The 11,853-nt window shown below is 43.9% G+C and overlaps 2 protein-coding genes across 10 annotated transcripts in view; one reads left to right on the top strand and one right to left on the bottom strand.

Annotated features, from left to right (window-relative positions):
- Nucleotides 1-6,679: 6,679 nt before the first annotated feature.
- LOC107273716 (troponin T, skeletal muscle) overlaps nt 6,680-11,853 on the bottom strand; it is a 10,243-nt gene continuing 5,069 nt past the window's right edge. For 6 of the 9 annotated variants that reach the window (XM_015752190.2, XM_025091073.1, XM_025091075.1 and 3 more), the window contains 10 exons: nt 11,113-11,130; nt 9,575-9,605; nt 9,389-9,493; nt 9,200-9,296; nt 9,070-9,106; nt 8,659-8,980; nt 8,472-8,564; nt 8,295-8,375; nt 7,558-7,636; nt 6,680-7,417 (listed from right to left, as the gene is read on the bottom strand). In XM_015752190.2, coding sequence (XP_015607676.1) covers nt 7,176-7,417; nt 7,558-7,636; nt 8,295-8,375; nt 8,472-8,564; nt 8,659-8,980; nt 9,070-9,106; nt 9,200-9,296; nt 9,389-9,493; nt 9,575-9,605; nt 11,113-11,130 — 1,105 coding nt within the window. In that variant the 3' untranslated portion in view covers nt 6,680-7,175. Of the gene's footprint in view, nt 7,418-7,557; nt 7,637-8,061; nt 8,141-8,294; nt 8,376-8,471; nt 8,565-8,658; nt 8,981-9,069; nt 9,107-9,199; nt 9,297-9,388; nt 9,494-9,574; nt 9,606-11,112; nt 11,131-11,853 lie in introns of all 9 variants that reach the window. The other 3 variants (XM_025091074.1, XM_015752195.2, XM_015752192.2) reach the window with 2 other exon arrangements.
- LOC107273711 (anaphase-promoting complex subunit 4) overlaps nt 9,206-11,853 on the top strand; it is a 19,357-nt gene continuing 16,709 nt past the window's right edge. The window contains exon 1 of the mRNA XM_015752180.2: nt 9,206-9,317. The gene's annotated coding sequence lies outside the window, so the exon portion shown is untranslated. The remainder of the gene's footprint in view (nt 9,318-11,853) is intronic.

Below are 11,853 nucleotides of genomic sequence, written 5' to 3'. Positions count from 1 at the left end.
CCTCCTCCTCACCTGGCAGTGCCTCACCCACCTGGGGTAACTTCGCCGCGAAGAAGACCCGATCTTCTCTCTTCGTAGCGACTTCACTCCCACGAGCACTACCTTCATCCGCTACCTCTACCACTACCGACCCGGAAGCTGCGTCTCTGCAGCCCATCGTACTATCCTACCACTTCCGTCCTAATCCTGCGCCTGTTACAATGCTTCACCTCTGTTGAACACCCTGACCCACGTATACAGACTCAATAAAAATAACACCAGAGATCCCGCTATACAATTTAGAGCGACGAGTGTTTAGCGGTTCTCAAAAAAAAAAATCACCTTCCCTCTCTAGCGACCTACAATCCCCCAACCCTCGCTCCCCCCACCTCACCGCCCCCAAGTCTCTATCAGCAAAAGCTTTGAAATTTGAATAATTCTATTGGACAGGGCCAGCTCTAGAGAGCCAGCCCGAGGAGACCAAGCAAGGGTCTCTCTCGGGGAAAGTGCTAGCAAGCGAGCGGCATCGATCCACCCCTTGGGCTTGCAAGCCCAGCTCAACCCCTAGCTACCCTCCACCGGCCTCTTTCCGTACGTCCACAACTTTCTCTCTCCTCTATACACGCTTTCCCTCTCTACTCTCTTTCTCTCTCTCTCTAACTCTCTTTCGCCCTGCACAAGCTCAACTTTCTTTCCAGGCACACTAGGGGTTGAAGCCCTGCTACAGTCAGGTGACTTCCATGAGGCTGAACGTGATTCTACTATAAGCTGTCCCTGCTCTATCTCAATGTCAACACAAACTTATCACCAGCACTCTCGACACAAACGTTTATCCCCACTGGCGCACTCTCCTCATCGACTCGCACGAGCACCTGACAAGTGTTGTCAGTCGAGCGTTATAACAGCACGTCGCATAACGTTATAGCAGACCAGGAGGCGCAGTCACGCGAGCGACCGAGCTCCTACGTTCGCCGATCCAGTTGGGCTCAATGGCTAGGAGAGACTCCTGAGTCTCGGCTCTCTCTGACTCTCTGGTCTCGGCGAGGCATGCGCCATTCCTCGATTTTACTCTCCTGTGCGCGACCTACACACCCACACCCAGCTGCATATACAGCCGAGGTATCCACGTCCAGACGATCGCTCTTACCAAGGTGTGCGACTCTCGGCCCTGTAGACAGAATAACCTGTGGTGACGATACGGAGCAGGCGTCTTCGTTCCATTCTATTCCGTTCCATTCTCTTTAGACCGTGCCACGGTTATCCCCGTATATATTGATATAGACTCTGCTTACGTACTCATCAAGTTTCTCATTCCTGATCTCTCTGTACTACGTTCTCATACAGCCTTCGGGGGTCTGTCTCTCCTCCTGGTGTACGGTACCTATTGAGTGGATGCTGTGTACGTCTAAGAATTTTCGTGCATCGGCTTCGCCAGAGCATGACGATTAAATCATCTCCGTAGTAAGAACTGATCTAAGGGATGAAAGATGATATAATGAAACCGTCTGGTCCTCCTTCGAGACTCACGCGAGGGCCAATGCGTCCTCCGATTGGGACTTCACATGGAAGACAGTCCCCTCTTCGAAATGCACGCGCTGTCCCAGACCAGGTGAGAATCCGAGCAACCTACAATGCACACGAGACACCGGTACATCATCACGCTGTCCAGCAAACGGGTCCATTGGGAGTACCTTGAGAACTGAGTTCGTTATCAGATACTTGGTATTCTTTTGGTTTCTGATTGTGTCGCAAGGTACTCGAATGGTACCAGTCGGCCATCGTGAAACGGTACAGAACATTTCTTTTTTTAGGATCACTCGTGCACATTGGAGATTAACCTGGCTCTATTTTCCTTGACCTGCTCCTAGTCCTCTTTTATTTTTCCATCCTTCACATTGTTTTTCTCTCCTTTTATTTTCCATTGTTGTCAGCTGGCTACCTGACGTATACCTGGATACGTACTTTGCAGTACTCAGAACGCGAACCTAAAGAGAGAGAATGACTGTGGGGTGAGGAGTGGGGGGAGGGGGAGATGAAAGAAGAATGAAAAAAATAATAATAATACCTGATCCTGAAAAGATTCCAACGTCCTTTTCCTTTTGTCTCATCGTCAACTACGTAATCGCCAATGGCAACGTACTACAAGCGAGAGTATGTGGAGACAGTGCAAGTTAGCCAGCCAAGTAGCAAACTCGTTCCTGGCGAAGGTCGAGGCGATTACTCCGACGCATTTATAGCGTGGCAATCTGCCGTCTCGACGCCGCCCTAAAGATCGTCTACTCAAGTCTCTAATCCGAACTCGCACCGTCTCATCATCCTCGGTATCCTCCTCGCCGAAGACTCGGATGTCTCATCTCCGTACTACGTCCGCCTGATACACTTACGTGGTATCCGAAATCCTTCGTATGTGACCTTTGACCTCTGTTGAGTCTATCCCATCCGTGAACTCTCTGCCACTTCCCCTCGAATGACCCATGCACTTCAGCCAGGGTGTACACTCTATGATCATCCTGTACTGTTCTAAGTACACTGACGATCATCAATCTACTTCTGATCCTGAGCTTGTAAATGTTCCTCGGTCCTGGTCCTGAAACGTCGCGGTCCACGGCGTCGTATTCCCCACCGAACTTTCCCTCTCTTGAGTTTCTATTCTCTAAGCCGATATTACGAAAGCACTGGTACCAACAACCTCGAAATCCTTTACGGTCTATGGAATACTCCTGCGACACGGTCTACCTACGTGGCAGGTACTACTTCCGACTGATGTTACTATTCTTCAGGTAGGTCCCGATGAGACTAACAGGGAGTCACGTATATGCTCCTCGCGTCTGTGAGAACCTCAAGGCGAAAGGCCATGGCGAACAACCGGTTTCCTGGATCGTCATTACGTATCGACATTGTGGATCCGAATGCTGGGTTTAAAGCGAATGATACAACACTTAATACGAAATGCCATTGATACGCTAAGGATCGTTATAATACTCAAGTATTTGCTGTAGACATAAGAGGGCGTATGATAATTTGTGAAAAAAAAAAAGAATATGTAACGAACGTGTGAATTATGGAAAAATACTAGGAAGAAGACTTTCCAGGGTCTTACCCCTCTTTGACAACTTCCTCCTCTTCGGCACGCTCGTCACCTTCCTCTGGAATCTCCTCTTCCGCCATTTCTAATTTGACTCGGGAAGTTATTAACCGATTGAAATCAGAGTATACTCGCGTAACTTCCTTACGTGAAAGTTACCGTTAACCATCCACAAGCCAAATAACGACTGACACGAGGATGTAACCGATGGTTATTTCAACGTCGCGTTTGAATTTCGCTAGACTGACGTTACCTAAGGTATCCACTTCCATCGGACGCATCCTAGAGCCACTTCAATGGCTTCTGAAGCCTCTGCCTCTATTCTATTTTGTTTAATGCCATAATGCTATTATCGAAGCTATAGACCGACACATGAAGGAGTCCTAGGCTCTGTATGCTTCGTTTCATCTATTGACGAATCACGGGCTTCTCTCGTCGACGGTTGGTGTCTATTCACACTTAGTTCGTCTTCAATTTCTTTATTAGACATCCGACCCGATTAAAAGCCTTGGATGTAACAAGGGTCCAAGCACTCGATAATCGATTCTTCTTTAGCTTTGTTATTTATTATTTAGTGGGCGTCCCACTAGCAGAATGCCATTCGGGTAGATAGGTAATAACGTATTAATATGCACCAACCGAGTATAATGGAAGTCTACGAACTACGCCGCGCCGTTTGCTATCCGTGACGAAGAAAATTTCAAGGCAAGGATAAGCGACGCGGATAATTTTGCACGACGCGAGACGCTCGGCCCTGTACGCGAATCGTACGTAAGTCGCGACTTTGCGTTTCGTAATCGTCACGTAATTACAGTCGTTGTGGTAGGTGCTAGTTATCGTTGGCGGGTAACCGCGATAACAAAAAATCAAACCAGTATGTAAAATTTCAGAATATACATAACTTGTGCTATTCGATTCTATTCCATTAAGGTTGTCACTCTTGTCCATTCGTTGGCAGATCCTATTATTTCCTTTGCTAAACGAATTCAATGGCGACTCGATAATCTTCTATACAGTAGACAATAGAAATGCATAAAGTAAAACCGCCTACGACGTGACTCGTATCTCCAGTCAATTTCCCGCTGTGAAGCCACCATGATATAAACCTTTCCTGTCTTCCCACCACTCCCACTTTCGTACATTTCAGTTCTAGTTGCATGGGGAAGGAACTGGAGAAAAGAAGGAGACGCCAAACGGAGGAGGAAAAGAGGTAGAACTAGAAAGTCGTCCAGCTGTCTTGTGAGACAAAACACGATGACGCACAGTTCGAGTCATAGGCGCCATGCGTAACGACGTCCTCTCACCAAAATCAGCTGGTGGGGAGACTGGCATAAAATTCGGACGTAAAGACAGCTTCCCTTGGCATATCAGTAGCGGATACCGTGATGAAAACATCAATCCTTTACCAAGAGCGAGGTTAAACATAAATGGTCGATTCTCGAGTATCATTAGAGACAGTCAAAGATAAAATAATTAAATTTATCGTTTATTCACCGCATGGGCGTCCTCGACGGGAGTGTCCTCCGTAGTCAGCTTCTCATCCTGACTTTCTTACGTTTCATGGAGTCTCTCCGGTATTCTTCGCACTTGTATACCAGGGTGTCACACCATGCACAACGTGACTCGTATTCCCCGGTCGCTATTAGCAGCGTCATCGCCACCAGACACAATCCTCCGGAAACCACCTCAGTCTTGACAAACATCCGATGAAACGTTGCATCTCGCGAGAACACAGTTTACAGACTCAAGCCGTTCGATTGACACCGACACAAACTAGAAGGAAATAGCAAAGTTATACTTCGAGTGACAAGAAACGCGATTACTGAAGTAATAGAAAATGAAACTAACTCCCGATCATGAATAACGAAAGTTAACGAAATCGCAGCGTTGGTAGATCCTAAGGCAACAACGGCACACAGATTATTATTAATGGCAAAACCAACTGGACCGGCAACAGGTTGAATTCATATTCCCCACGTATCCATGCTATTATTGCAGTCCTTCACGGCGCTGAGACGTTCCTTATTATTTTCGGACGGGCTTATAGGCTTTGTGCCACGATATTTTCGGTGTGAACACGATAAAAGTGGGAGAGACCTCGGTCTAGCCCGGACCGGCAGCTTGGTGACACTATTACGACGCTTAAGAGACTCTCGCTCACTCGCACTCTCGACTGTGCCAGCCACCTCTCGAGTAACTGTCTCTCCTCCTTCACTCCACCCCGCTTCATTCCTCACCTACTCACTCACTCTAAACCCGCAGCTACTCTTATAAATAGTTGCCACCGAGTGTACGCTCATATGCCACTAAAGATTCGACTGCAATACCAGACTAACTGACGAACTAACTAAACTATGACTACCACCGCTGCTTCAGGACTTGTAGACGCTTTAAGGTTATATTACGACGCGTGGCTATGTCTTTCTCCAAGTCCGTTACTCTAACCGCCATTCAAACTGACACCATATACTCTATAGGCATAAGCCGGCATTGTCTTCTTGGCCCTGAGAGCAAGAGCTCTTATCTTATTTAATTCAATCACTTACGTTGCTCTTTACAAGTCTTTTATCATTATTTATGCATCTCAACGCGTTGGCTTTGTTTCTGTCTTTTACCTTAAACCGATTTGAATTATAATTCAGTTGGTACGATGCTTGATAGTTCACAATGCGCTCGTCGATTTTAATGTCGTTCTGGATTACTCGATCGATGGTAATGTCGGTGGAGAATAAATGGCTGGAAATAAATAATTGATATGTGTGAAATGTACGAAGAGACGTACTGGGCCGGATGAAATTGCAACAGAAAATTGAAATGCATATCGTACCGTTCATCGAATTATAAAAGGCCGCTGCGCGGAAAATAAGGTGAGACATTGCTCTTTAAAAGATATTTCTTATAGAAATAAAGATATTCTTCAAGAATATAAAAGAGTTTTCAAGTAATAATTCCTTGTATTTAGATAGAAAGGTACATGACCGTCAAGCTAACCAAGTTGAAGTAAATCCTTCGATAATTTTCGGTATTTTCATATACCAACCGTAAGTGCGAGAGAAAGAAAGAAAGAGAGAGTCGTATGGGCGTTTACGTTAGTAAGGTAAGAACAGACAGTGTGCTGGCAATCTTACGACCGATAACCGTACACTAAATTGATTGCTACAAAGAATACTGTAAACCACTGAATTCCTCCCCTATTTATTATACGATTCAAAATTTATGAAAAAAAAAGATCTTTAAAATTTGTATTCTCTATTATTTAAACTTAATATGTTCTCATTATTTTCACCAGCCTGATGCTGGCGGGGCTGGTGCTATCCGGGATAACGTAGAAGCATGTACTTCTGAATGAGAGTACTCGAGTGTACGTCGGGTCGAGGTTAAGCACGCGACTAAAACGAGACTCGGTGATGCTGTGGATGATGAAGTGAAAAAAAAAGGAGAAAAAAGTATTGACAGTTCACTGTGTTGAAGCGAACTAGTGAAAAATGCTGAAGGAATTGCCAATGAGGCTGTATACATGGACGATAATGGAGAACCGAAAATACATATGGTAATTAATGCAAAATGCTTAACGATTTTAAAGTGTTAGAAGGAAAGTGAATAAGAAACAAGTTGTGCTGCTGCAGTTTATACGATAAACCGTTTTATTTTAATAATCATATTGTATAATATTATCGTAATAATAGTAGCGTAGTTTCTCGTTGCGTAACATAAGTAGTGTAGATTTTCTGCATAATCTGACAGTGTTGCGTACGTGCTCTGGATTGTTAAAAAACCGGTGAACGTACGTGATTAGCTAAACTGTGTGCTTAGTATTCTTTTTTTTTTTAATATCTATTCAATTACTTTTATATAAGTTAATGAAGATGTGGCGTGAAAGATTGTTGCGAATCCTTGATGTTTCTTTGATTCTTGTTGTTCTGCTCACTTCAGTGCGCGAATTAAAGATAAGGGAGGGAGGGAGAGAGAGAGAGAGAGATAAATTGAAAGTTTGTGAAAGAGAGCGAGAGATTACACGCACGCGAGGTGCATAAGTGAGGTTTTGTTACGAATGAGGTCGATTATGAGGTGAATGAGGTGGTGGATTTGGAATATTTTGGTTTTGATTAATTTATTCCTCCTCCTCCTCCTCTTCTTCCTCCTCTTCCTCTTCTTCCTCCTCTTCCTCTTCCTCCTCTTCTTCCTCCTCCTCCTCGACTTCCTCCTCCTCAACCTCCTCATCCTCGTCTGCCTCCAACTGAGGTTCCTCGAGGTCGTCATCGGCTGCTGCCTTAACGTCTTCCTCACCCTCAGGAGACTCTGGATCTCCAGCTTTCTTTCCTGGCCTCTCGCCGAACCACTTGGGCAGCTTCGCTGTGAAGGTAAAAAAAGAAAAAAATGTTATCACCATGTCTATTGTTATCGTTTGAAAAAGAATTGTGTTATTTTTTTCATATTTTTCCTCGACTCATAGTGACTCTTTCTTCTTTTCTTCTTGAAAGGACAATACACACCCTTTTGACGGCCCAAGAACTGTTGCTTCTGTTCCGACCATTGTTTCTCCGTGGTTTCCTTGATTAAGTCGGTCAGACCCTGTAACACCAATGGAAAAAGATGCCATGCTGGGATCGCACACACATAGAGGGGCTGCTTCGAACCCTTTACTTATTTTTTTGTTTTTTAAGAATTTTAGGGATAATCGAAATCGCATGGGGTAAAATTCCTTCGATTCTTCGCTGACAGTCACCACTGGTACATGCTAATGATAAACGGGCCACCGGTGATAACAATAATGGATAGGGGTTGTAAATAATTTCTTGATATGGGTCAGACACAATATAACGTCCTCAGTGACAAAGTGATAAGTGATAACACAAAAACATCCCAGGTAATTGACAAGATTATGATAATCTAACGTGAAAGTTCATACAGGGCAAGGGCAATAATCGGCAAGCAGGTAAATCATGGGTAATCTTTTGACAGTTCATATCACTTAATCATCATTATCTCTGACTCACTTTTGTTGCGCTTCATGAACTGTTCTGTTTTCTGTTTCCATAGTTTCTCGTTGAACTCCGCTAAGAGCGTGTCATAGCCCTGCGATTCAATTCAAGACTCATTGATTGATTCTACCAACTATTCGCCACATCTGACTTCTAATTAATGCCCACGTGATCGTTCCTAAGTCTAATCCTAATGTCCCGTTATCTACGCCCTTTTCTCATTGCCTACCGGTAAACTTCATACTTACACCCTCAAATAATTTCTTCTTGTCATCGTAGGACCTGGTATCCACACGACGCTCGTACTTGGAGGCAACCTGGATCTTGGGCTGTAAAGAATTAAAAAAGTATATTAATTATATCTCGAGCAAGGATCCATCCCCTGAGCACTACACTGTGATGCTTGAATATCTTTCTATACTTACTGGGTACTTGCCGGTGAGAGCTTCAGGGTCGAGACCCTTCTTGAGAGCCTTGTGCCTCAGCTGCTGCTTCTGCCTCTCCTTCAGTTCTTTAAGCTGAGGATCAAGTTAAAGCGTCATGAGTATTTTTACGTTCGATTAGATAAAGGCCACCGATCCTTCATCATCCCCACATAGTCCTGATACTTACGTCATAATCCTGACGCTTCTGACGCTCCTCAAGATCGTACTTCTCCGTCTCGAGCTTCACGATGGCTTCCCAAAGCTCGTGGGCCTTTACGCGCAACTTGTCAATTGACAGACCTTCGATCTCCAGAGGCTTGATACGGAAGCTGAGAGAGATCTTCTTCTCCTCTTCGAGCTGCTCTTTCGTCTTGTTGCGTTCCAGCTGTGCCGAAGAGAGATTGCCGGCCAGGTCTTTCTTGGTGATGGTGAAGTTGGGTCCCTTCTTGCTCTGATCCTTCATCGCCTGCATCATAGCCTGGCGCTTCTTCTCGGATTCCTCGAGGCGCCTGTTATAATTAATCCAATTTTAATATGCATCAGATTATTATCTTATACCTGTCCCTCGCGATTGGATCATCAAAATCAATAACCTCACCTTCTCTTCTCCTCGATGTCTCGCTGTTTCTTCTCCTCTGAAACATCATTGATTCTCCTTATTAATCTGACCGTCCATTTCTCTTTACAGGATACGCGAGGATCATTTAATACTTGAACGACGATCTTACCGATTTCACGCTGGCGACGCTCTTCCTCCTCCTTCTTCTTCTGGGCCAATCGCTTCTCTTCATCTGCGCGGGTGATCTTGCGCTTGGCTTGCTTCTCCTGCAACGTTATTCATCCCCGGTGAGCGAACTACCACAATTATTACACCTGCGTATACTCATTGGACTCGTTACTAATCAAGCAACAAAGACCTTCAGTCGTTTGAGTTCATCCTCCTCCTTGGCCCTCTGCTTTCTCCATTCGGCGATGTATTCCTTGAGCTGTTCATCGAGATCGCTCCTCTTCTGTTCCTGCCTCTGAAAGTCGAGAACAAAAAATCTGTATCAGCATCTTAAACAAATTTTTGTTTTTTTTTCTTTCCACAAAAAATTTCTTACCTTCATGAACTCGGGATTCTCGGCGGATTCCCTGCGGATAGCCGGAACGGAAACAAAAGTAATTCTCTTTAGTTGATTCGCTCCTTAATCCTCCTTCGACTTTTCCTCCTCCTGATCATCATCACGCCTTTTCACGTGCATACTCTCTCACGTTCATCATTATCATTATTATCATCATCCAAGTAGCGACCACAGGTCATCTCGCGAATCACGTATTATTTTCGTGTCACGTAACACGTACAGAACAAATAAAAACGGACAGACAGGCAAATGACAATGACGGACAAACACGTACACGTACATATATTATACAGTCTAGGCTGGTATTAATCAGTTTTACACAGGCTGAGGCCGTGCTAATGCGCATAGACAATTTGTGGCTCTTGCGGTATCATAAGGGGTGAACAGGTTCGTGTAGTGTTTTTTATTTGCATTGGGTATGAATGGGGGGCGGGGGCGGGGGGAAGCGAAGAGTAAGTGGTAAAGTCCATTTAGTTCGTAAATCTTTTTTTTTTGTACAATATTTTTTCCCCCCTTATTTTTGCACAAGGAATTTCAGCCAGTGGAATAAGCGAATTCTATCCAGCTTGGCCCTCGTAGGGTTTAACACGCGTACGGGTGAATTAGTGATAAAAGGTCACGAAAGTGCAGACAGGCACAAGGCTGATAATCAAAAGGTCGTAACTGTTATGCTCTCTTGCGTAAATTAAAAAGTATCATCATCGTCATGATCGTCTCGAAGGGATTGTTATAATTTTTTTCTTCTGATATTTCATTTTTTTTTTTTTTTTTTTTTTCATATTACATAATCTTTGAAGACACGTAACAAGTGGGTGCAAGGCGTTGACGAAGCGAACAGGTTGATAAACAGCGAGAGGGATCGAAAAGAAAAAAGGAAAAAAAAAAAGAAAAAAAAAATTGAAAAACAATACATCACGATCATTTTGTATTATGCAAGAAGACACGTGTGAGATTTTGATAAGTAATGACACACCTGACAACATCTTGAATCACAGGCTGTGATTAAGATAGAGACACAGTGAGAGAGAGATAGAGGCACGTGTGACATATACATGTAGGACGATCACGTGAAAAAGAAAAGAAAAAGTAACGCTGACGATAACGTGGACATGGATATGTACAGAGTCTGTGTGATTCATTAATGATTAATAATTTGGAGAGACAGTAGGGGCTGGATTCGAGTAGAACGGAATAGAACGAGAAAGTGAGAGAGAGGGGAAATATTTTTGGACAAGTGCATATACTCACGTGTACAGGGAAAAGATTAAGGGATAAAAAAAGAATGTTTTATAGGCAAATCCAAGTGAGTAAAATTTTCTGATGCAGTTTGTAGAGACAGAAAGAGAAAGGGATGTGGAGATAGAGATAGATAGAGAGAGAGAGAGAGAGAGAGAGAGAGAGAGAGAGAGAGAGAGAGAGAGAGAGAGGGTAATAGTAGTTGTAGGTCTTGGAACATTGGTGTCAGGGTTGAAGAACAAGAAGTATTATTGACGTGTAACACCTCGAAATCAACTTACTTTTGGGACGCCCTACCCCTATAAAAGAGAAAGCACACTTGGATTAATAATTTTCATCTCACGTTATGCAGCCTCGCTTTGGACTCCACAAAGCCAAATAATATTCGTATCTCCTATCGATAATATTTATATTGCTCTCAACGGAGGAGCACGTGTCCTCTTTCTTAATAAGTCAAACGATAACCTGTCAGACCCAGGTGTTTCGTTTTCTCGTAACGTTCCCTTGGGTTTCCCTGGGAACCAGAGGGTAAGGTCGAGAAGAAAACGAAATAGCCATTGGGGATGATTTAGGCCAAATTTTTTGTTTTTGTTTTTCTTTTAATTTACACTGATTTTCGAGATACTCCTTCGTCCTCGTCTAATTGTTATATTAGATCGCCACGACAACACCATATACACATAGGGGGTCGTCCAGCTTAAAAGCATTACCGGTCGACATTGCCCGACTGGTCTGTTTAAACGGAACGGCCCTTCTGTACGCATGGCCCATTTAACGACAGATGAACAATACAGAGAGCGTGATTTTATTTTTCTTTGCTAATATTCATATAAGACACCATGGCTTTTAACAGAGCTTGAGTTATTTCTTTGCGCTTTACACGCTTATATATAGATTTTTAGCAGTGCAGCCATTTTGCACATTTGCGTACGTGGTGAGAATGCATTGACAACATTGTGCGTGTAGCTAGACTCTTGAGTGTTTGTGCGTGTGTCTCTTGACGTACAAAGGGAATGTCAGGG

This window comes from Cephus cinctus, unplaced genomic scaffold (genome assembly GCF_000341935.2).
Source record: "Cephus cinctus unplaced genomic scaffold, Ccin1 Ccin1_scaffold1841, whole genome shotgun sequence".
Classification (NCBI taxonomy): Eukaryota; Metazoa; Arthropoda; class Insecta; order Hymenoptera; family Cephidae; genus Cephus; species Cephus cinctus.
This window is presented reverse-complemented; position numbering and strand designations above follow the sequence as displayed.